Genomic DNA, 27,698 nt, shown 5'->3' with positions numbered 1-27,698 from the left:
AAAATTAGTGGAAATGTATAGCAATTGAATGGATATATATATATATTTATATGCATGAACTATATTTGATCAAATGTTAATTAATCTTATCTGCAAAACCCGTCGATAATAAATTAGAATCTAAAATATTGGAGTGGAAAATGGAAAATTTGAACACAGTTAAATTTATGCTTTTAAGAAAGACAATGAAATAAAACATAAATAACAAATAATAATAATAATAATAAGTAATCACTCATTCATTCTTTTGTAAACAACCAAATTGGAAATTAATTTAATCCCGAAAGACTAATATTAGTAGCAGTTTATAAAATAAACAAGGCAATTCAATTAAAATTATCACTCATTAAAGATGAAAAATAGAAATGAGCAATATGCTTAAAAATTTTGATAAAAATTAAGTGATAAAATAATCTAATTTAATTCATCAAACATAAAGAGAGAGGGAAAGAGAAAGAGAGAGAGAGAGAGAGTTTTAATTCAGGCGTTTTTTACTTCCAAATATAGAATTCTTTAGACGTTGACCCAAACCGCCACGTTTTTCCACCATCACTAAAATTTAAACATAAATAATTTACACATAAATAAGATGTAACATTATTTGTTAAAATAAATATTAAATTATTGGATGAATTGTTGACAAATAGTAAATTAAAAAAAAAAAAAATCATAGAGTTAAATTTTTGATAATATTTCAAAGAAATGCATAAAATAAAGGTAATTAACATACCTGAGGAAACAGAAGTATTCATATTTTGTGCAATAAGCTTATTTCCTTGACAATGATTCAAACTATTACTTTTCATTAAAGGAATCGATTTAGATGGTTTTATTTCATTAGCAATCTAAATTACATAGCAAACTTATAGTTTTTACTACTAATAAACAATAAACATTTAAATAATACATAAATACTTTTATCATTTCTATCATTTTTTTTTTTTTTTTAAAGTAAAAGTATTAACCTTATTAAGTGATATCAGTGATGCAGCACTGATCTGTGGCTTTGATACAGTGATTTTTCGTAAGAATTGACCAAATCGATTACTCATCTTCACAACTTCAGGTGCTTTAGTGGTGGTTGTTGACAGTATTCGATGACTGCATGTTGACATATTGTCAACCTCACTGCTACGTGAAGAGCGTTTCTCATCAGTCTGATAGTGATAATTTCTCGATAAGTGATAAGTTTAAGTGATAAGCGAATAAAACATAAATTTCATTCATTTTATTTTATAAATTTCAATTTACCTGAATATTATCATAGAAGCCATCATCTTCTTCATCTAAACTAGCTGCTTGAGAGGAAATTAATTGTTTCCCGAGAATTGATGATGCTCGATTACCAGATGATTGTGTTATCAATGAATGATTATTTGGTGATGCATACGATGATTGAGCACCTAATGATGAACCAGATGAATAGTAACCACCTGTTTGTGAAGAATTTGTAGAACCTATAATAAATGCACTTATTTTTTATTCTATATGAATATTACCTGAAATGCTAGGAAAAAAAAAAAAAAAGATGATTCCTCTTGGTAAATTTGATATTAATTTATCAGTGTATCATTTAGTTAATTATTTATTTATTCGAATAAAATTAATTTCGGATAATTAATATAAAGTAACTTTTTCAAATTCAGATTTTCTTGAAATTAATATAAAGTAACTTTTTAAAGTTAACTTTTTTTTTGGGCAAAAAATGGTACTAACCTGGCGGACGAGGTGGTGGATGAGTTACTGGAAATGCTGGAATAAATTCAGATCGTGATGGTGTAACAATTGCTGGTGGAAGACGTCGTTTCGATTGAAAAGTTGGACGAATCTTTGAAGTGGATTGCTTCCCTAATGGTTTCGAATAAGTAGGAACAGGCTAAAAGTTTTACTATTATTATTTCTCAATTATTTATTCTTGAAAATTTTAGTAGCAATTTCATTCAAATATTATTTCTTATTCATTTTAATTTTAATTTTTTTTTTTTTTTTAAATTTACATATAGCAATGTATGCTTACCTCTTGTCGAGGAACAACAAAATCATTGATTTCGTAGTAATTTTCATCATCTTTAACATTTGTAGCTAATTGATTATTGTCATTATTATTCTTTGAAATACTCCGACGCCATACTTTTGCATCTATAAAATATAAATATAATTTTATCCATAAAATAAGTATGGAAAAATTTTATGAAAAAAAAAAATGAAATAATTCAAAGAAAGAAACAATGTAGTTATAGACTCACAAAGAGATATTTAAATTTTAAAAAAAAAAATTATGGATTTTAAATATAAAATAAAATTTAAATTTAAATTTTTAATAGTAGCAAATATACTAAACAATTAAGCAAATCTATTCAATGTCACATGTCACATTGTTTCAATGATACCACTACAGATCAACTCATTTCCATTTATCAATTTCAAAAGATACTGATATGAAGAAGGCTTCCTAATCTTTTCTGGTACCATTTCATTATCATTTTAAAACTTTCAGTTTATCATTTAAAAAAAGCTACCGACAAAATTACAAACTATCACTAATTAATTTGAAATACGAATGAAGTAATGTGCATACGAATGTAAAAATGAAAAAGAATTTTGATTGATTATCAGATATTGTAGTTTTGCGATAAAACATTCTAAAAAGTTTTGATATAATTTCTGATAACACAGCCAGCCTAGAATTGATAATTAACTGAAAAGGTCAAAAGAATAAGGTCAAATAAACAATAATAAAAAAAAAGTAGTAGTAATATTTTTTTTGACAAAAATTTTTTGGAGAAGAAATGATAATTTTTATTAAATAATTACGTTGTTTATTCTCGAATAAAGATTGCATTGCTTCCACTTTGCTTGGATTCAGCTTTTCCTGATTGATTGTTTCAAATGGTGACAATACGGCGGCATTGCCCTTTGATCCTGTCTCTGTAAATTATATTCAAAAATTAAAAAAAAGTTTTTTTTTTTGCATTTTTTACAGATTAGAATGAAATTTCAATGGTTGAAAACACTTACGCACATATTTACGACCTTTGTACAATTCGCTTGATATTGTGACATCACTGATGACACTTTGTAACATATTTGTCATCTCATTAAAGGAATCTTTCAATTTCTGAGGTTGCTGCTTACAAGCAATATTATATTCCGATCTATAAGTAAACAAATTACTTACCTAATAAACATTTAACTTAATTCATATCTATTCAAAAATCTACAAAATATCTAAATTCTTTTATGTGACAATCACAGAATATATTTTTTTAATTAATTAAATTGCATAAATATACTTTGTTTTAGCAAATAATTGATTACTACTGCTCTGTTCCATTTGTCGATTACTGATCATCGGTTTCACGTAACTATTATTAGTATGACGTACAAAATATTCATTTCCGGTGGGAAACGAACGTCGTTTGCTAGCTACTGACGTCTAAAATGATATTCCAATAATAAAAAAAAAAAAAAAAATTAAGAATTGATTAAAAATTTTTTAAAAATATAACTTAATAAATATAATAATAATAATATTTCGAATAATGATCATTGATAGTAATACTTAAATTTACAATTAATTCATAAAACTCTTTTACGAAAAATAAAGCTAACAAGGAAGGAAAGAAGATCCTACCTGATCCGTATTCAATTCCAATTCTGCAACTAATGCATCGATCGTTACAACCGGATCTGTATTATGAAGTGATTTCGATGAATCCGGTAAACTGGCCACTGAACCACGCATCATTACAATGCTAGGTGGTTGTAGTGGAGTAAATGCGCCTGTTTTTCGTGCGCAAAGTTGAATTTCTTCCGATTTTGCACTACTCAATGGATCCTAAAATTTATTTACTCTTTTTTTTCCTCATTAATTAATATAATTAATTAAACAAATATATGAATTGTAAAAAAGAGCAAGGTAAATAGTATCAAATAAGTAAACAAAAAGATAAAATGAAAATTACCTGTGATGTAGATCGCCATGATACTGCACTAGAATCATAATGTTTCTGATCTGATATCCGTCTATGTGATGGAATTCTTTGTATCGGAATTTGATTACTATTTAAATCACAATTACTTGTCCTAAAATAATATCAAATATTAATATGTTGGTGAATGCTTCTTATTCTATTTAAATTAATCAATAATTTTTTAAATTTAGTCTTCTATTTTTTAATAAAGAGTTAAACTTGAAATGTACTAAAATAATACGAACCAAATGTTACTATCATGAAATGATTGAGAAAAACTGTTGAAATTATTTAGACTGCCAATACTTCCGGTTGGAAAATTGTATGCAACTTGAGCTTTTACTGGTAACGGTTTAATTGGATTTATTTGTTGAAAATATTGGCTATCGCTATTTTTATATGTTAAAGGATCATTTTGATGAGCTTTTGAATATCTGTAAAAAAAAAAATTAATTAAAATTAATAAAGTTAATAAAAAAATAAAAATTAATAAAAAAAAGATTTAATAAAAAAATTAAGAAAAAAAAAAAGGAATAAAATGATGAAGATTATTGAAATGATTGATGAAACATTAGATGAGAATATTCAACAAATTTCATTAATAACTTTTAAATTTAAAAAAAAAAAAATAATTTAAATTATAATAATTCCTACCTTACATATTTACCTTTGGTTGATCCAACATTTTGAATAAGATCTGGTACATCTCGAATTTTTTTCTTTTTCCGAACTACTGAATTAATTGCTGCCACTTCAGCCGAACAACTACCTAACGATCGTTCATCAATATCAGGTTCCTCAAAATAATCATCGCTATCAAAATAATCACTCAAATAATCACCGCTATCAAAATAATCATTCAAATAATCATCGCTATTAAGACAATCACTTAAATAATTACTGCTATCAAAATAATCACTCAAATAATCACTGCTATCAAAATAATCACTATTAAAGTATTATCATATACCATCAATTGCTCACTCCTATTATTTTATGTTAGTTAAATTTTTGTTTTTAATAAAAAATTTCTACTACAAATTTTAATTACAATCAATAAACCATGATAATTTGATCAAATTACAAATAAATTTTAAATTTAACTTAAATGTAGAAATGATGAAAAGTGACATGTTTTTAACTTCCGGTCTTTTTTTTTTTTTAGGATAATTATGATTTATTTTTTAGTCTGATTTCTTTCGAGGTAACAATAGCTAACTTTTTATTTTAAAATAAAAATTTTTAGTCTTTAGCTTAGTCTTACACAAAAATGTTACAATATTTAGATAATTCTAATCCAGGAAAAATAAAAGTATCACTAAAACAATAACAGAATTCAGATTTATTTATTTTATTTTTTTTGCTTTAAAGTTTCAAAATGAAGAAGAAATTATTTTTGCAGGTTTAGTTCACAGTTAATTATAGTTATAGCAGAAATAATTATACAATTTTTTTTTTTATTCAAGATAATTTTTATTAAAAATAATTATTAGACCTAGTATTAGTAGCATTTCAAAAAATAATTTTTGATTTCAATAATTTTATGATCCAAAGAACATTATCATACAATAATCCGGAAGATAAAACTGATCTTATCAGGTTGTGATAGTAGAAAATAGATGTAAAAATTTTTTTGCCAAATTTTTTGAAAAAGTTCAAAAAGTAACTAGTTCTTGATTTATTTACTATCCGAAATAGATCAAAATATATTTTTTTTCTTATTCTATTTATTACACTAAAAAATAGGTATTGAGTTATTTTTTTCATAGTAAATTATTATTAATATTTTTTTGTCATCTGAACTGAAAAGATCACACGTTTCTTAATTTAATTTTTATAGGTAAGTATAACTATTGTAGAAGTGATTTCCGGAAAAGTTTATGGAAAGATTGATAAGTTGATCTTAACTTAAATATTTTTCACAATTTATGTTACAAATTTTTAATTAAGCAAGTGAAAAGTTAAAGTAATATTATACAATTTAATATGGTATGAATTGTGTGAAATGTCTATCAAAAACGAATATATTACTTAAATTATTAAAATTACTAAGACAGAATTTGTTATAATTAGAAAAAAAAAATTTTAAGAAACAAAATTTTTAACAAACTTCTTCAACACCATCAAGAATTAAATCTGGTTTTGGTTGAACAGCAATCCATGATTTGATATCACCAGTAAGCCATCGTCTGGTAAAATCCATCCTTTCACCTTTAAGTTTACGATTCTGTGATGGTATTACAACTGTCTCCGAAATTTCAATGTCACCTGTTAATGGTTGCTCGAATGATGCAGCTTTTTCTTGCAAGCAATGCTTCTCGAAAATCTTAATTAAATTATTTTATTCATTCAAAAAAAAAAATTGTAAAAAAAAAAAAAAAAGGAAAAAAACATTTTACAAGATTTAACTATCTTTTTAATTTTTTTTAATTTATAGCATCAAAAAATTAAATTCATTCATTTCATTTTGCACTTTATTATAAATTTTTAACTTTTAATTGCTCAAAATTAATAAAATATTTTAAGCTTACTCTTGGCTTTGATGCATACAACGAATGTCTATTGGTAGTTGCGACAGGTATTTGTCGTAAATTTCGCTCTTCCAAGCTAACAACATTATTCATCGTTGGCTTAATATTACTGAAATAATAATTTAAACTGTATATTTTGAAATTGACTGAAATTTAATTTAAATTGGGGATGAAATTTAATTTTTATCATTTTCTTTCACATTTTCTTAACCATTGTAATCATATTTTGTAGTTTTAACAATAATTTATATAAATAAATTTATACCTTTGTACATATTTTTATTTTATTTTATTTTTATTTTTTTGATTGACATTCAGGAAGAAATAACATTTTTTTTTTTATACACAATGAAATTATTATGAAAAATTAACAACAGAGAGAGAGAGGGAGAGAGAGGAGAGAGAGTGAAATAATCAATCAAATGGTACAACTTTCTGATTTAAATATTAGCATAATATAATCTATCATAGAATGTAAATACGTATGAATTTTATTAAATTTTGCTCCATCATCATAAAAATACTTAAATTGAAATAATATACAGTTAATTATTTATGATATTCATTTCGAATTTTTTTTTTTTTTTTTCATATAAACCCTCTGAATGCTGCAATTATCAAACTTAAAATATATCCGATGTGACACTTTTCCATAATTTGCTACTCTTTTTTTCATTTCAAAAAATCAATATTTTAATTAATATTTCAATCATATAAGATTTATTTGAATAATTAATCAAAATTTTTTTTTTTTTTTTTTGTTAATAAAAGAATGCTTACCCATTGCATTGTTTTAGTTTAACTGTTGGTGCAGTTACGTTCACAAAATTTGTACTATTTTTTGAAATTTCTTTATTTATTGCTATTCCACGTGATTGCTGCGTGTTATCTATCTACAATAATTTTTAAATTTGTTACCAAAAAAAAAATAAATAAACAATAAACAATAATAGTTATTGATCAAAGAATATATTATATTATATTATATTACCTGATCACCCTCTCTTTTAAGATCTTCAAATATTTGATCCAAATAATCAATAGCTTCTTTAAATTTATTCCTATGCTGATGATGATGCCTGTATCGAGTTTGATCGATCATCTGATCCAATTGCAGATTATTAGCTATCTCTGATCCAATTACACCACTGCAACAAGCCATTCTCTTATCTTATTGAAATATTTTTCACTTTATTAAATTACTTCATATTTTGTTTATTTTTTAAATATTTATTATTTATTTATATGTATGTTAAAAAGTGAAATATTATCGCTTAGAATATACTTCCATTTTTCTGTTAAATTAATAAATTAAATTGCAAAACAATGCTATCTGTTCAGGGAATGCCCTGAAGGAATTAACGAAGAAGATAATGGCGATGTAACGATAATAATAATAATAACAATTAATAATCGTAATAATAATAATAGTAATAATGGTAATACAGCTTAATAATGATAAAGTGATGTGTGTAATAAAGGAAGAAGAATTTCCTGTTTACCCATAATTACAAATATTGCAATAATTAAAGATAAATTGCATAGAATATTATCATTATTAAACGTTTTTTTTTTTTTTTTTGAATCGATTATTGAAAATTAATTTTTTTTTAAATAAATGTAATAATGATAAAATGAATGATAAAAAATGATAAAAAATGATAAAAAAATAATTTGAATGATAAAAAGCCCAATCTTTTTAAAGTATGCCATGAAATACTTCATTAATAAGCTCATTACCTAAATGATTATTTTTCACAGAGTTAAAATTAAATAATTTCCTGTAATAATTAAAAACGCATTTTCATTCTTTTATTTTAATAAGAATTAAAAAGAACTGAAAAAAAAAAAAAAAAACTTCTAAACTGATTATTTTCTTTCTTTTCTTTTCATTTTTGTTTTCATTTTCAATACAAAATTGTAGGCATCAAACGAAAAAAATTGAATTAAGAAATAATTAATGATAGATAGTTAAATGAATTGAAATGAATTGAAGTGAAATGAAATGAAATGAAATGAAATGAATTGAAATGAATTGAAATGAAATGAAATGAAATGAATTGAAATGAATTGAAGTGAAATGAAATGAAATGAAATGAAATGAAATGAATTGAAATGAAATGAAATGAAATGAAATGAATTGAAATGAATTGAAGTGAAATGAAATGAAATGAAATGAAATGAAATGAAATGAATTGAAATGAAATGAAATGAAATGAAATGAATTGAAATGAAATGAAATGAAATGAAATGAATTGAAATGAAATGAAATAGATGGAAGATAAAATTTGTAAGGAAGAAATGTGCTAGTAGGAAATGAAAACTCCGCCTCAATAACAGTTAGGATTAGTAATTTAGCATTTGCGCTCGCAATCATTTCTATTCTCAATTATTATTTACACAAATGATAATTGTAACAATATCATCATCATTATATAAAACTAGAAAAAAAAAGAAATAATCGATAATTAATGAAATTTAAAAGTAAAGTAAAGTAAAGTCTAAATATGAATGATGGTAAAGTAAATTTTTAATTACATACAAAAAAACTTTACACTTTCTTTTTCAATAACAAATAGAAATTTGAAAAAAATAAATGCTATATCTGATAATTATAATTATAATAAACCACAAATTCGTTATTTTTACTCTATCAAAACCTTAAATTATTTATTACCATTAATTAATTTGCTACAAATGCTATAAAATGAATTTACCTGAATTTATTTTACTCCCAGATGATCTTATCAATTGATGATTTTAATTCAAATTAATTCTTAATTTCTATCAATTATCACCTGTACCAATTTTTTTTTTTTCAACAAATTATTGCTAACTTCTGGTTTAATCATCATCGATTCAGTTCTGTAAACATTCCCATCCCTTCCCTTCTATATATATATATATATATATATATTTACCTTATTTTGTCAACCAACCTATTGTGTGAATCGATGCTAGTTGTTGACTGACGACCACTTCCGTCGATGCGGGTAACCGGTATATGCGCTGCGTAACGTTCATGCCGTGGTTGCGCAGCTGCTGCTACCGCAGCTGTGAAATTTGACGTTAAAGATGAACCTACAACTACTGATAAGTGATAAGCTAAACTTATCAAAATTTGCTTTTTCCAAATAAATCATATTCTATACAACTTATACTTGTATTACTTAATTACACCAATTCTCAAGCAAATATTATCTTTCAAAAATTTCTAAATGTCATCAGGAAATTAAACATAATTATCAGTAATTAACAATTTTTTATCCGCTAAATACATTTTTTGCTGCTAAATAATAATAAATTTTAATCAAAAATTTTTATGCAAATTATTTTATTAGATGCTTATTCTCGAAGTGTAATTTAAATATAATTATTATAGAAAGCAGTTGTTTGAGAAAATTATATGAAAGAAAATTAACGGATAACAAATTTGAATATGAAATCATCAATTCTTTATCATTAATGAATTATTTAATCAAACCTTCAACAGATGGATATCTGCTATGATCATAAACTGGAAGTTGCATCGTTTTATCAACTGTTGATGAATTCTATAAGTAAACAACTGTTAGATATATTCAAATTCATTATGTAATTTTATTTACATTTTAATTACACAAATTCTTGCAATAAATATTGCCATTAAAATGATAATATGTCAATTATTTTGATCAACTAATGTCACTTTAACAAATGTAATTTTGATAATTTAAACATTTATTTAGATTTCAACTTTCACTTGTAAATATATGTATTACTTAAAAAAAAAAACAATTTTGGAAGACTTAAAAACTTAAAAAGGAATAAATAGTTTTGTTAGAATCAAAAAAGTTTTAGCTATGCATAAGAATAATAGAAGGAAGGAAGAAAAGAGAAATTGTTTGAAAAAAGTTTTTAATTGAAAATAATAAAAAATTATAATTTATAACGGAAAAGATTGATATACGAAAAGGAATGAAAAAAGTTTTAGCATTTAAAAAAAATTTCTAATATGACAAAAAGGAATGAAAAAATTGAAAAGGGAAAAGATAAGTTAATTTAGATAATAATATTAAATATATTTAGATAAAATGAATAAGACTAAATAAAATAAAATAAAATAAATGAAAAGGGGAAGAAAATTAAAATGATGTTAAAATAATTGAAATATCAGATTCCTGTTTTAAATATCAAACTTGATTTTATCAAATTATTTGTCTCAAATTTAATTTAATTCAATGCAAAAATGTCAACAACTATGCAAGCAATCAAAAAAACTATTCTCAATTTGTTTGTTTGTTTTAACAAATCAATTAAGAATTTTCTCATTAAAAATATAATTTTTGTCTTATTTATTTATTTATTTATTTATTTTTTTTTTTTTTGTTACACAAATTCACGTGAGAGCATGAAGAAGAAGAAGAAGAAGAAGGAGAGGAAGTATTATATGCTGATAAAATTTCTCAAATAGATTAATCAATTTTTCTTTAAATTTTACAACATCAAATTTTTAATAGATTTCTTGGCTTATCTCTTATCAGCTCCTAGAAGTTAAATCTAAGAAAAAAAAAAAAAATGAAGTGTAAGATTAGATTAACTAACTAATTAATAAAAATGAACAATATCAATTAGCAAATATAAAGTCTGTTAAAATTTATTTCATTGAAATGATAATCGCTTTTTTTTTTTTTCAAACTTGTTATTGATAAAATAACATATCATTGATCAGATTACCTCTAAGATATCATAGATTATAGCTAAACTATATATATATATATATAAACAATCTTAATTTATTTATATCAATATTACTACATTTCAAATGAAAATTATTTTATTCTTTTTAAAAGAGAAAAAGATATTTGATTATTAAAAGATGAATCATAAAAGTATGAGAAAAGTAGCAGTAAAATCATCCAAACTAATGAAAAGAAATGATGCAAAAAAAAAAGAGATAAATATGAAGGAAAGAGAAAATTTTTTGAAAAAAAAAAAAAAGAAAAACGAATGGTGTAAGAAAGACTAATAAACAGAGAGGATTGATTTGTTTTAGTACAAAGTGTAAAAATGCTCTCAAAGACAGTTGAACGAATTGATATCTTATCAGAGTTAGTGATAAAGTATCTAAGTTCTGTCTGATCTCACACAATAAAAGTGTTAAAGAAGCTCGAGAAATTAGCCTGTAGCAAGCAGTTAGCTAGTTAACTTTAGCTAACTTTCAACGAAATATTGCGAAATGTTGCAGAAGAGCGCTAATATACTAATGCTAAGAGCGCTAATATACTGATGCTAAGAGCGCTGATATACTAATGCTAAAATAGATGAGAAAGCTTTGATCAGTTGTTGTAAATATTCAGCTTAATCAGGTATACCAATAGAAAGAGAAACATAATTGTTGTTCATTTTCACTTCACTATTTTAATTTATTGCCTGAACTAGCTGATACAAATTCGTTTTCCTGATATTTCATTTCCAGTATACATCCTGAATTGTAATCCTATCAATTCGTATTCATTATTTTAGTAATAATTAAATTATAAAACCTGTATTTCATTTTCAATAATACATTCTAAATTGCATTCATTATTTTAATAATGATTAAATTAAATAAAACCTGTATAACTGGAATATTATCATCATCATCACCATCATTATCATTATCATTATCACAGATAGTGGATATTCGACGAAGTTGAAATGCTTGATTTTGAAGAGTTTGCTCAAATGGTGATAATGGCATATCAAATTCAAACGATGGCTTTGTTAACGACATTGATCGTTCTGATCTAAAATTGCGCCATTTTTGCATCCTTTGAATTGCTAGGCCAAATTTATCATAATTCTAAATTTAAAAGTAAGTAAACTTTTTATAAGACTCATAGATGCAGAATCAAGCAATTAAATTGAATTGAATTGAATTAATTAATACCTTTCAATTGATGAATTCTTCAGTTTACGATGATTTTTAGCCAATAACTTTTCTCCATGCATTCGTATTGGACTTGAAATTGTCTCCATTTCGACACTACCAAGACGTGAACGACTTGGTGCTGTGATATATGGTACTTGACGAGTTGGTTCCAATATTCGAACTAAGTTAAGTATAAGTAAATACTTTATTGATATAATATAATTATTTAATTATTTACAATAAAACTTTTAGTATTATTGTGCAAAAAAAAAAATTTGTTAATTCTACGATAATAAATACAAACAATACAATGACGTGAAATATTACGTTATTTTTACAGTAATAAATAATACGCTAAGTTACGCCAATTCTTTGGTATTAAATTACATTGTATATCGTTTATATTATTATAATTTAACCTTATTAAAATGATCAATTGATAAACTTTTCTTATTATACAATTTCTTTTTTTCAAAATTAAAATAAAATTTGAAATACTTACATTGCAATATATTTTTCCTGCGAATTATTATTAAATTTTTTTAAAATGAAATGAATATTTCATATAAATTCTAAAAGCTCACCAGCGCAAGCGCGCATTAGTTCAGAAGCCGCCATCGAATATGATGATTCTCGATCATTAAATTCCGCTGGCTCACTGCGCATACGTTTTACTTTCCCGTGCTTATATTTCACGTATTTTCCAAGTTTGGAACGATCGGAAAATATTAGCTCATCGTTTTCTGACAATGCCTACAGTAAACAAATAAATGTGATATAACCTTTAACCTTTTGCAATCATTGATCATATCATTAGTTTCTTAGCGAAATATTAATTTCTGTAAAATGTGAAGCAAATATATAAATGAAATGAATAGATGAGACCTCGTCAGTATCAAATTTCAAAGGAAGCAATTGATCAGATGCGCAGTTGACTTCGTTCTTGACCTTTTGTCCCTATAAACTGATAACTTTTGAGGAAGAATAAAAAAAAAATCAGATTTTTTATTCTCAAAATTATTTCTTTATTTATTTGATTGGGAATTGATTATGTTTTATTCTTCTTCTCAAGTAAATATAATTCAATCATTGTTCAAATTTCGAATTGAATTTTTATAAAATGTGAAAACAGTTGACAAAATTGATAAAAATATTAGTAATAAGGAATATTTGATGTGTTATTCATTGCAAATAATAAATAGAATTTACCATATTATTCTCTTCAACAATGTATGCTTGTTGAGGGACATTTTTTATAGACCTAAATTAATCAGTGATATTAACTTTGAATGTGAAATATCACTTTTTATTTATAGTATTAAAATTAATTATAATTTTCATACAGATATTTTAATTTTTTTTTTAAATTTGAATAAACATTTATTTACACAAATGTTTTTGATTAATTATTATAAAAATAAAAAAAAAAAAAGAAGGAAAGAATAAAATCTATAACATTTGGTTAGTAAAGTTATATCACCTGAAAGTGTTAATAAAATAACCTACCTAGGAAAACGTTTAGGATATGTAATTTGAACATATTTCAAACATCGACTAAAGTTCACATCGGTAACAGGTGAAGTAAGAACTGTTACCTGAATATAGAATGATAAGACTAAAACATATCATTCAATTGGTGATAGTGATAAGTGATAAAACGCTTAAATGTTGTCTAATATTTTCTCACAAGTTAATTTCATTCTTTAAATTTAAATAAATTGATTAATTCATTTATTGATAGTCATGGACTAGAAGAAAAAGAAGGAGAGAGAGAGAGAGGGAAATTATTACCTATGAAAATGATTAATCTTATCAGTGGCTTACACATTTAAACAATTACAGCTTCTCACCTGAGCTCGACATGAATTCTGTTCATCCGATCGTTTAAAAATTGATTCATGAATAGTAGTAACTCGCATACTAGGCTCTTTTACTGTTACTAAATATGGCTTATATTTCCTGAAAGTTAAGTGATAAAGTCTCGTAACAAGTAACAGAGTTATCACTAGTGTTATCATTTAAAGTTTAGTTATCATTACGGCTAAGTTTTACCTTTTCATTTTAATGATATCAAATGTGCCTTCTTGCATTGATTGTGTTCGAGATGTAAACATTGTATCAACATTAATTGCAGCATTGATTATTGCTAACAATTTTTTGTCAATTTTGATAATCCTAAATTATAATCTCAAAAAAAAAAAAATTTTTATTTCGATTGAAGTTTTAAAATAAATTTTGAAAAAAATTTCAAAAGTTTTTAGTTCTTTTGTTCTTGCACCAACTAAAAAATATATTTGAATTAATAATATTTTAAACATTTCAAGATTAATTCTTATGCAAAAAAAAGAGACTTTCTTTTTTTTTTCTTTGATAATAAATTTGATAATTTAATATGCTGCTAATAATAAAATTTACCTGAAATATTTTTGATTGAAAAAAATTTTTTCGTTGTTTACAATTAGAGGTTGAAATGCATAATTTAGTGTAATCTCGACTGGTTGACGAGATTTTTGTTTAGTTGTACGAATGGTCACTGCTGGTACTTCTTTATATGATATACATTTTTTGGTAATAATACCAAAGACATTCTCATTACTGTATGTTTCATTACTGAAAATTTTTTAACTTTAATTATTTTTTAGTTTTGTACAAAAAACTTTATTATTTTATTTTTCTTTTTCAATATTTTTGTATAAAAAAATTTTAAATAATTTAGTAAAATGATTAGTGTAATGTTTACAAAAAAAAAAATTAATTAATTAAATTTTGATAATTTAATAAAGAAATAGAAGTAAACCGTTGAAGTCGTTTGTTATGACTAATATTTATTTCATGATAATCAGGACCATTCCAAATACCCGGTACTGGTGCTGGAGATTTTGATTTCGTACGTGGCACTTCGTCTGAAATTTGATAATTAGCAAAAAAATTCTTTACAACGATTACTTAATGGATTGAATTACTTACAATGAATTTAAAAAAAAAAAAAAAATGAAATGAAAAGTTAAATCAAAGAAAAAAAATAAAAATAAAAGAAGTTAAATTGAATTGAAAATCAAAAAAAAAAAAAAAAAAAAAAAAAAGGTATACTAAAAAATAAATAAATGTGAAAAGGAAGAGAAATCGTTTTAATTTTATGTATTTCAAAATGAAAGCACTTCAAATGGTACTATTTCAACAATTAACAAAAACATTTTATTAGCATTAGCATATTGTAAAAACACTAATCTGACCAAACTCTCATAATGGACAATGATTCATTAAAGAGAGAGAGAGAGAGAGAGGGAGGGAGAGAGAGGGAGAGAGAGAAATACAAAATTGATATGTAGTAAAGAAATAATGGAATTGTTATTAAATATTGAATATTTATTTAGAAATACAGGATAAGTGTCTAAATAATAAGCCTAATCCTTCAGTTGTACTACTTTCAAAGAGTTATATTTTACCTAATTCTCATGTATTGATGATATTTGATAATATTTTAATCATAATTTTTAAAATAGTAATTTTAAGTAACTTAATTATAGGTTGTTTAATAGTAATTAAGTAAGTTAATTACCATTTTAATTTATACTTAACTCATAATTTATTTATGCATTTAATTAATAATACTGTTTTAGCTTATTTAATTTATTGATTATAAACTTTTTAATTACTTGATTAAGAACTATTAGTTATTCATACTTAATTTAAAATTTAATTATAATGCATCAAAGTATTTTAATTATTAATTACTCGACGAAATTACATATTTCAAATACTTTTAAACTATCGATTGGATTACGGAAGAAATTTTAGGCAGAGCAGCTAACAGCGATGAAATTTTATTGAAATGTATTTATCATTTCAATAAAATCGATTTAAAAAAAAAAAAAAAAAGAAAAAAGTGCAATAACTCTAAATATTAAAATCTAATAGATAAAGTTGAAAGATGACCGCTAATTAATTTCAAAAATAATATTAGAAAAAAAAAAACCAAAAAAAGGTATATGCATTTGATCATTTAAAAATTTTGTTCAAAATTTTAAAAATTTAATTTAAAAAATTAAAAAATTGTTGATTTAAAAAGATTAAAAAATGATAACACATACACTTTTCTTTCTTTGCATCTGTCAAACAGTAAAAATCATTTCGTCAACATCAAATAACAAAATTTTAGTTTTTCTTTTTTTTTTCTTTTATTTTCTTTTTCTGCTATTATCTGACTTAATCAATTAACAAATGCATATGCAATAAATATTTTTATTCAAATTTCACTTTTGCATTTTTCTTTTTTTTTTGTAATTTTCACTTCAAAAGTTTTATTCTAACTTTCGATCAGAAAAAAAAAGATGAAAATATTAAAAAATCAAATCAAACTATCATTGTAATCACAAATGTACTTTTTTAGATAATTTTTTAGTTTAACTCAGTAATCAGTGATATTATAAATGCATATTTTAAATTTATAATAATGTAATTAAAAGTTTTAAATAATAAATTATCAATGGAACAAAAAATTTAATTCTTCTGGGAAATTTATTAATTGTATCATTATTAATAAAAATGATACAAAAAAAAAAAAAAAAAAAAAAAAAATGATTGTATTATTATTATTATACAAATTAAACAAAGCTTTCGAAATTACTTAAATTAAAAGTTAAAAAAAAAGTATGAAATTAGCTGAATGGTTAAAATAAGTAAATGGGAAAATTTTTCTAATGCTATAATAATTATTTGTGAAATATTATTATCATTAATAAGTATAACATTTCTTAGTTAGCTACTTTGCAAGATGATAATTCAAATAGCTAAAAAAGAAAAAAATATTAATAAAGCATAAACTTATTGGTATTATATTTGCAAAATTCATTCCTAAAAAAAAATTTTTTTTAAAATTTTATAAAATACTTTTAGGAAAGTAAAAAGTAATGAAGTTTAGCTAAATTATGAAATGTATTTAAAGTAAGATATTGCGAGAAACTAATAAAATAACTGAAACCACAAAAAAATTTCAGATGGTATTAATACCAAGGTTATTTATTAGGAAAATTTTAGTTTTTTAAACTTTTTTTTTTGGATATAAGAAAGAAAGAAAAAAAAAAAGTCAATAAATAAATGCCAACTGTCTACGAATAGTTTTTTCTGTTTTTTTTTTTTTGATATATATCAATCACATATATACTTTGATGAATTATCATTGAATTTTCAATTTATAAGCCAAAAAATTTTATCACAAATAACTAGTTTCTTCGTTTTTTTTTTATTTTGTTTGTTTTATTTCGGTGATTGTAAAAATAAAAAAATTGACTTTATCTAAAATGAAAATGAATTTAATTATCTCTTAGCGCAGTTTAAACTATCACAAAAAATTTAATTCATCGTTGGTGATGTGACAGTTCCGTAATTCAAACAATGAACATAGATAAATGTGAATGAGAAATGAATTGAAAAGACGATAATTATAAAATATATTCGTTAAAAAAAAAGTAAAAAATAAATTATCATTGTAGTTTGTTTATTCAATTATAAATTTGAAATTTAAAAATTTAATTATATTTAAATGTAATAGAAGTACCTATAATTGAAAGATATTATACAAATTACTAATTTGTTTTTTTTTTTTTTTTTTAATTTGTGGGAAAATTAAAATATAGGGAAAGCGACAAAAAAAAAAATCGGCAATAAATGTTTGAGAAAAATAGTAAATGAATTAGCAATGAATAATTTTGAAATTAATAAACCTGAAGAATTGAAATTAGCCAAATCATCATCATCATTATGATGATCATCATCATCATCATCATTATGATCATTATCATCATCATCATCATTATGATCATTATCACCATCATATCGTTTCTTGTTAGTTTCGGAGAGATTGTCAGCTGGCAGATTCATATTCTGTAACAAAAAACATTTAATCATAATTATAATAATAATCTTAATCATAATCATAATAATTATAATATGATTTGTACACGTATAAAAAAGGAAGTTTTTGAAAAAGGAATAATAATAATAATCACATTAATATTAATAATAATCATAATCACAATATCACAATAATAATTATAATATGATTTGTACACGTATAAAAAAAAAGAAAAAAAAAAAAAAAAAAAAAAAAAAAAAAAAAAAAAAAAAAGAAGTTTTTGAAAAAGGAATAATAATCATAATCATAATCACAATCATAATAATTATAATACGATTTGTACATATATAAAAAAGGAAGATTTTGAAAAAGGAATAATAATCATAATCATAATCACAATCATAATAATTATAATACGATTTGTACATATATAAAAAAGGAAGATTTGAAAAAGAATAAATCATAATCATAATCACAATCATAATAATTATAATACGATTTACATATATAAAAAAAAAAAAAAAAAAAAAAAAAATAATCATAATCATAATCACAATCATAATAATTATAATACGATTTGTACATATATAAAAAAGGAAGATTTCGAAAAAGGAATTAAATTTTCAAAATTTTTATTTAACTTAAAAATAAAAATTTATGGTTTGCAGTAAAAAGTGCAATGGAAAATGCATACGTGCGAACAAAATGAATGTGAAAAAGTTGACATTCGTTCACTAACAATAATTATTGTGTAAATTTTTAAAATGATAAGATGGTAATATTAAAAAAACTAACAAAACAAACAGGAAATGACTGTAGTGGAAGTATTCAAATGTACTATTTACTTTTTTAAAAATGAATGAATTAAATTTTATTCAAATAATATTTTCATTTATAATAATGCAAAAAAAAAAAAAAAAAAATAATATCTAAAATTAAAAAGTTTGAATTAAAAATAGTTAAAATATTAATTTAACATTTTTAACTTCTTTCATCAAGCTAAATGTTTAATAAATAGCTTTAGCACAATAATTTTACTAAACTAACTTATCAGTAATCTCACTGATCGAATTTTTGTAAATATTTGCAATTTAAATTTAAAAATAAAAACAAAAAAAAAAAGAGAAATATAAGAGTGATAAAATAAAAGCTAACTATAGCAGCAATTGCAAAAGTAGTAAAATGAAAGGAAAGATAAAGTTAATATTACAAAAGTTTAGCTCATTTGATGGGAAGATGATGACTCATCCATAAAAAGTATTAAAATTGATAAAAGGATGAATGAATGAATGGAGAGTAGGAGAGTAGTTAATTCAATTCAATTCAATTCAATTCAATTCAATTCAATTCAGTTCAGTTCAATTCAATTCAATTCAATTCAATTCAATTCATTTCAGTTGGTCTTTTAACATTCCTGCATAATGATATCCTTATCGATCCATTAAAATAGCACTGATAAATTTTAAAAATGCAAAAATCTCTTTCTTCCTTTTCTTCCTCTCTTCTTTCCTTCCTCTCTCTCTCTCTCTCTCCCTTCTTTTTTAAGTAAAAGAAAAAAAGATACTTTTATAGAAATAATTATGACTAACTATATTTTTGCTTGAAGATGAAACGATTTTGGTCGATAAGAGTGAAAGGGTTGAAAGCTGATCGGAATAAGGCGATGCTTCTCTTCGATTTGCTAATTTTACATCGATATTTGCTTTCGTTTGCATTCCTAGCGGTGTTTTTTTACATTCCGTACATTTATTACCTAAATAATTTCCATAAAGGTACCATTAGGTTGTTTTACATTCCGTACATTTATTACCTAAATAAGTTCCTACCATTAGGTTATTTTACATTCCGTACATTTATTACCTAAATAATTTCCATAAAGGTACCATTAGGTTATTTTACATTCCGTACATTTATTACCTAAATAATTTCCATAAAGGTACCATTAGGTTATTTTACATTCCGTACATTTATTACCCAAATAATTTCCATAAAGGTAACATTAGGTTACTTATAAATGTAATTAAATAATAATAAAATTTTTCAAGTAATCAATTATAAATTAAATAAAAGATTAGGTACTAATTAAATATTAATTTTATAAATTTATTTTGTTATTATTGTTGAAGAAGAAATACGAACAAATTTATTAATGAAAAAAATGAAAATACTTAAATTTCTAAATGATATTTCGATATTCAAAAATTTCTTTCTTTTGCTTATTATAATTTAACAAATAATTCAATTTTGAACTTATCACCAATAAATATATAATTATGAATTATGCAAATTAAATATTAACTATTAGTAAACTAGAATAGCAAATATAAAATGATAAAACGACATGGTGACATAATTTATAGGTGACAAATGTATGTGACAGAAATGAACGTATTCAGAAATACCTTTTAATGCATTCTTCTTTGCTTCCATTTTATGATTAATGCAAGTTGTTGCATTATTACATTTCTTTCTCTTTACAGATGAAAGTACTCTTATCAGTTTATCTTTTCTCTCTTTATCACTTTCCTCACATTGTGCTGTAATTTAGGCAATATTAGATGAAATGAAAAATGATAGAAATTAATAGAACAATTTACAACCTATTTTACATGTAGATTTTAAATTCAAATTAAATAATTCTTTTAAAAAGATTCAACTTAATTACTATTTATAAATTAGATTTTAAAAAAAAGTTAAATAAGTTTTGAGAGAAAAAAAAAATTATTTAAAATATTTTTTCATTAATATTTTCTGCATTTTTTTTTTTTTGATTTAAGAAAAAAAAAGAAATTAAATTATGTATGAAGTGATAACTGTGATAAATTTTTATAATAAATTACTGTGTTATCAAGTAGTATTCAAAATGATAACAATGTTTATAAAAAGTAATACAACCTATTATTGATATATAAATTAACAGAAATGATTAAATATTTGATAATATAAAGCTTTATGCTAGTAAATGCATAAGCCTAAAATTAAAATTAACACGTTAGAATTTCAGGTCACGTTTAATATTAGTTGATAGAAAACGAGTAAAAGAAATGAAGAAGAGTTGTAAAAATATAATTAAATGAAAGAAGAAGAGTAAAAATGAATGTAAGTCAATGATAATAAACAGATACTTTAAATACCTTTCTCTTCCTTTTTCTCTCTTTCCCTCTCTCTCTCTCTCTCTCTCTCTCTCAGATAATACAATTTAAGTATATGCTATTTAAGAAATTATTCAATTTAATTTTCAATGTTCAATAAAATTTAAAAACAATAATCAATTAATAACAATTAATATAAAAAATAAATCTGACCTTTATCATATTCAGTAGGTATTATTTTCAATTTTGACCTTTCATTACATTTTGTGAAAAAATTGATCCTGAAAAGATCATTATCAAATAAATAAATGACTGATTGATTGATTGATCTGAATAAAATCAATAGGATGAAATTTATGATATTATTACTTAATTTAAAATAACAATTAATTATATTAATTCAAAACAATTAATTATTAATTATGAAATAATAATTAATAGCATTCATTTTTTTTTCTTCCTCCTTCTTCATAAGCATTAAAATTTTCAAAACAAAAAACTTTGGAATAAATTTTGATATTTTAAATTTGTAATAAAATATTTTTTTTTTTTTTTAAAGTAATAAATAAATGAAAAGGTAACAAACTTTAAACTATCCAAAATTTCATCGCATTTTATTTCTTTCATCTCATTGGCACTATCTTTTTGAATATCGATTTTCTGAAAAAAAAGAAAAAAAGAAAACATTAATTTTGATAATTTCATTCTTTATATAAATATAGAATTTTTGATAGTTTAAATAAATTTTTTTCTAAATATTTTTGATAGTTTGAAATATTTTTCATTTGATAGAAATTTATGTAAGATATGGCGTTTATCAATTTATCAATGATAACCTCATCTATTTTTAATTTCAAATTAAAAATATTTTTCAGTTGAAAGAAAAAGGAAAATGGTAACAAAAAAAAAAAAAAAAGAAACAAAAAAATGAAATTGAGATTTATCTAGAATACCCAAGAATTGCATAACTTAAAAGGTTGTAACATTATAACACGATCAAACTTACCACACTTATTTCCTTATCAGTTATTATCATTCTTTTTTCTGCACTTCTCAATGACTGTTTGCTCTCAGATTTATCTATAAAAACTTATAAATATATTAAATAATTTTTGATAATTTAAAATATCTTTCAAATATTTTTCATTCACTTACCGTTATCATTACAACATTTCTTTTTAAGTCGTTTCCGTAATTTTCGTTTACGTATTTCATTTGATTGTTGCTCGTTATCTGATGATGAATTTGTTTCTATTTCTAATTTACGTTGCCGTGACTGATAACGTAACGCTGTTAATTTGAAATTAATAAATTAGTAATAGTTTAAACAGTTATTTTATTAACATACTAATAATCACTATGAAATTTATTCTAGATTAATAGCTAATTAACAAATTATTCCAGAACAAAATTTACTTCTCTCTTTACTGGATAATAATCGACTATTTGATTCACGTTCACATATACTTTCCGGTATTGATGAATTACGAGCAACCGGATTTATCGAATTGACGGCATTTTCATGTAAATTATTGTCGTTGAAACGTAACGGTCGTAATAACATATCTCTGTAATTATATGATTTTTACTTGAAATTATTCATAAATATATTAATGAGGAAATTATTCATATATTTTTTAACACGGTAAGTGTTAAAAAAATATGACTTACGTAAAAAAACGTAACTTACGTAGAAAAATATAGCTCACGTACTAAAAAAAAACGTAACTTACGTAGAAATAGAATTATACTTAGACAATTTTGTATTAAGTGCATTTGATCTTGGTCGAACTGGGGAATAACTTCTGAAAATAAATATTTTATTCAGGTAATTTTTGCAAATAAAATAACTTTTATTCTTCTATCTATCTATCTCGATTAGCATATAAAAGTTATTTACTAATAATTAAATTGTATAGTTCATTTTAAAAAAAAAAAAAAAGTTTTTTTAAAGACAGCTAACTAGGTAAGTGATAGTTTTAGATAAAAGAAAAAATACAATAAAAAAAAAAAAGTTTCACCTTGACATATGCTCTGAGAATCGTCCTGAATTCCATCGATTTGAGTAAAAATTACGAATGGGAGTTTGTTGCTTAAATGTTATCATAGAATTATCAAAAGATAATTTATCATTGAATATTGGTGAATTACGTGCTGAGAAGCGATTGTTTTGTCGATAGAAACCCTAAACAAAAATTAGAGTTCAAAAAATTTTCCATTTTTAATTTTAAACTTTAAAATAATTTATTACAAAATAATTTAAAAATTAAAAAAAAAAAAAAATTCTCTAAGCATTCATTCTTGTTTACTTGTTTACTCTAAATAAATGTATTGTATTATTATTGTTTACCGTAGTTTGTTCATCTATATAATTTTTCAATGCTTTAAGTGTAGTTCGCAATTCATCGCTACCATTACTGGTACAGTTGCGACCATTTGGTATACTGCTACGACGTGCACGCATTGTTGCAAGTGTTGAATGCACTGCACCACCAATCTCATCACCGTGAACAATACGTAAACGTGCTGCGTCAGCCATACGACGACGCCATGGACGATCTGCTGTCTTAAGTGACGCATTTCCATGATTACTGTAACGTTATCAGAAGATGATAACGATACTAGTAGTGTTGTTATTCATATGAATTGAATTAAACTAGAATTTAACTTACTTACTGATCGTCTGTGACGTATTACTTAAGAATGGCTTATCATGAAGTGACGTTGTAGCTGATGACGATGATGCAGGAACTGTATTGCGTATTCCGGATTGAAAGGATCGAGTCGTAGAGAATGATGGTGTTGTCCATCCTTAATTTTATGCACAGATTAGAAAAAATACGGAAAATGGAAAAGTTAGCAGTTGGTAGTAGCTAACAGTACAGTACATTCCGGAGTAATTCAGAAATTTATTGGCTAGATTCTTATAAATTATGGATAGAGCAGTTTGTCATAAAAAATGGAAATCTCGGGAGTGACATCGAGATGAGATGATATAAACAGCGTGGAAATTTCAATATCATCAAACAAAAGGTCAATTAAGACAAATGATCTAATGCCATGTAATCATATTGAACTTACTACTACTACTACTACTATTAGCGGTGAAAGAATTTTCACGTGGATTTCTCGTAACCGTATTGTATGTTGTGTTTCGTCGATTTGTTACTGAAATAATATCTTTATCATAATCTGATAATCTTATAAGCTATTCTTTATCATAATCTGATAATCTTATAAGCTATTCTTTATCATAATCTGATAATCTTATAAGCTATTCTTTATCATAATCTGATAATCTTATAAGCTATTCTTTATCATAATCTGATAATCTTATAAGCTATTCTTTATCATAATCTGATAATCTTATAAGCTATTCTTTATCATAATCTGATAATCTTATAAGCTATTCTTTATCATAATCTGATAATCTTATAAGCTATTTCTTTATCAATGTATGTATCAATGTTATCATAATCTAATAAGTAAAATCTAATTTTAAACTAAAGTCTACAAATTTTATCAATTATTGGAAACGGCAAAATTATTTGATAATAGATATTTCTGAAAGTTTATACGTTGATACATATTTAATTATTTAATAATTGACAATAAATGATAGCAAAAGTTAAGTGAGCAACCTAAAAATTCAAAAAAAGAAAAAAATAAAAATAAAATAACAAATAAATTTCAAAAAAAAAGTAGTAATATATATTTTAAGTTGCTATTTTTGCTGAAAAAAAATATTCAAAAGCACAAACAATTATCAGGAAGCCAAGGAAGTCGAGGTGATATCCTTGTTGATGTTTTATCATTCATCACTGATAATACAGAATCTCCAAAACGTACGGAACGCTCTCTGATATACGGACCGGAGTTCCTGTAATTTTTTATTAAACATTTTAAATGTATTGAAAAATTTCAATCGTTTTATTTCAACCTTTACTGAAAGTAAAATTACTTGAAAATAATATTATCTTATTTGTGTAATGAAAAAGCATCTATCTGTTTACTTTAAGCAATCATTAATTAAGTGATTGTTAAAATGCTTTTTGTTATGGAAAGCACTTAACTATTTTAAAATTATTTAAAATCATTCAAAATGATAAGATAAAGAATGATGATGATGGATGAGAAAACGATAAAAATATCAGACATAAATTAAAAACATAACAACAAATGCGCTTGCATTGAAAAAAGAGATTGAGGAAAATGGGTGGTAGAGCGTAAAGTTGAACTTTTACAATTGATAAAATTCATTTCAACATGCTAAGGTCATTCTCAGCAATGTTTATTAATATAAATTCACATTATAGATCATTAAAGAGAGAGGGAGAGAGAGAGAGAGAAAAAAAAATGATAATTGATGTGATAAAATTATATTATATCAATTGTTATCATATCAATGATATCTTTAACACTTCATAGTGCTTAATGCTATAAAATATTCATATAAATTCCCATAAAAAATTACTTAAAGAAATTGTGAAAATAAAAAGTATTTTTGAGAGAACAAACTTCAATTCGATGTTATTTTTGCTAGTAGATTGTAAGCCGATATGTCCTAATGGTGGCGTCGAATAATCCTTTGATTCAGAAAAAGGCATGAAACGACTGCAATATCTACTACCAATGGTTCCACCACTGCTCTCTAATGGTTTATTCCATCGTATCGAATTCCAACTGTACAGTAAGCTTATCATAGATGAATACTCGATTTTCATTCAAATATTTAATTATAAAATATTTAATTAAACAATTTAAATTTTTAAAAAAATATTTAATTAAATATTTTTTTAAAAGTTTTCCGAAGGAACAATTTGTTTAAGTAGTATTGCTACAGTACAATTATTATTTACTTAAAATTGTCTTAAAGTAAAATTTTATTTTTCTATTCGCTTGCAAATGAATTATCAACTAATCATATCAATAATGATAATTATCACTAGTATTACTTAAATGCTAATTGAATTAGCTCTTTTTAATGTTAATCCATTTTTCACACCTAAAAAAAGTGATAAGTCGAAAAATACTTAAGTTACAATTTTCAAATGAATATCAATGCATACGACCTGGTACCATAAGTATGCGGTGTGATTGCTTGTGTGACATTTCCGCTTCGTCTAGCGCTGGTTGAATTACTATCATTACTAGCACTAGCCCAACGTTTATGATACATTCCCGATGATAATGTCATTTAGTTCCTGATAAAATTTTAATTTATTTTACAAATTCATTTATTCCTTATAAAAAATAATAATAACAGTAATATTTAAATTTATTTTTCTAATTATAATTGAAACATATATGACATTATTATTCTCATTTCATTCTTCAATTTAATAACAAAAATAAAAAAAAAAAAAAAAGGAAAAGGTTTTGTTTCGTAATACCAGAAGAATATATCGAAAAAACCGGTTAGCTTTCAGGACAACTCACATCGAACTCCGGTCTACACTACGGTCTAAAAGTAATTCAATTTGGCAACAAAATTTACTTCTCTTTTAAACATACATCATTAGCATTAATGAAATTGCTAAAAACAATTTTTAAACGAATATTGCAAATGACATTTCAGGTTTTCAGGTTCAAATTAAGAATTTGAAGCTTTAGCTAATTAACAATCACATACAAATAGATTAGTTTAAAATGAATATTTATTATTTAAAAAATAATAATAAATCATATATAATAAGGTTTTCATTAAAAAAAAAAAAAATAAGCTTAATATGAATCTGAAAATTTGAAAAATAATTAATTTCTGAAAAGAATTTTTGGGAAAAACTTTGGTTTTTCACTGTAATTTGTTTCATTTTTTCATTTATAGCTATTTACACTTTTTTTTTTCTTTTTTTTAAATGATTCTTTCTATCATTCAAACAAATAACACTGAAATAATTGTAAAAATTTAAAACTCTTTTTTTTCCTACTTTTTTTATTGTAATTTTTTTTAGCACATTTTGTAAACAAATTCGCCGATAAGTTATGTCGTATTTTCTTAAACTTTATCAAAAGTAATTTTAAAAAATTATGAAAAAATGATATACCATTTATGTTATTGCTAAATTGAACAAAAAAATAGGAAAAAATCGATGAGGAATTTGTTAAAAGTTTAAAAGTATCACAGATATTAAAAAAATATTTAATCAAAAGACTCTAATTTTATTACAAATAAGCTTCAATGCCTACTAAACCGTTTTTATATTTCATAGATTTTTTTTTTTTTTTAATTTAAATACAAAATTTATAAATTATTATTTCTTTTCATTTTAAAAAAATTTGAAATGACTTTCTTTTATATTTTCGATGATAAAAATAGAATGTATTAAGATAATTTTTCTATTTTTAAGTAAA

General features: G+C 23.4%; 1 protein-coding gene across 1 annotated transcript; it reads right to left on the bottom strand.

Annotated features, from left to right (window-relative positions):
• Positions 1-475: 475 nt before the first annotated feature.
• On the bottom strand, positions 476-26,541 carry Bm6196 (Uncharacterized protein; the record flags this gene model as incomplete). Its single annotated transcript, XM_043079884.1, has 45 exons — positions 476-552; positions 731-845; positions 966-1,157; positions 1,252-1,457; positions 1,717-1,876; positions 2,018-2,139; positions 2,815-2,928; positions 3,019-3,155; positions 3,294-3,436; positions 3,635-3,838; positions 3,966-4,086; positions 4,220-4,408; positions 4,629-4,771; positions 6,085-6,300; positions 6,506-6,614; positions 7,286-7,398; positions 7,497-7,653; positions 9,445-9,586; positions 9,990-10,059; positions 12,102-12,273; positions 12,417-12,579; positions 12,983-13,151; positions 13,284-13,355; positions 13,608-13,659; positions 13,905-13,993; positions 14,249-14,357; positions 14,451-14,573; positions 14,814-15,008; positions 15,196-15,301; positions 18,122-18,281; positions 19,842-20,005; positions 20,655-20,789; positions 21,558-21,625; positions 21,931-22,004; positions 22,351-22,424; positions 22,500-22,634; positions 22,761-22,912; positions 23,078-23,149; positions 23,366-23,529; positions 23,695-23,935; positions 24,017-24,155; positions 24,426-24,512; positions 25,106-25,224; positions 25,863-26,027; positions 26,417-26,541. The coding sequence occupies 45 exons, from the start codon at positions 26,539-26,541 to the stop codon at positions 476-478; spliced, it is 6,054 nt and encodes a 2,017-aa protein (XP_042935818.1).
• Positions 26,542-27,698: the final 1,157 nt, after the last annotated feature.

This window comes from Brugia malayi (assembly GCF_000002995.4).
Source record: "Brugia malayi strain FR3 genome assembly, contig: Bm_v4_Chr3_scaffold_001, whole genome shotgun sequence".
Lineage (NCBI taxonomy): Eukaryota > Metazoa > Nematoda > Chromadorea > Rhabditida > Onchocercidae > Brugia > Brugia malayi.
Note: the sequence above shows the minus strand (reverse complement) of the source record. Positions and strands in the feature narration are given on the sequence as shown.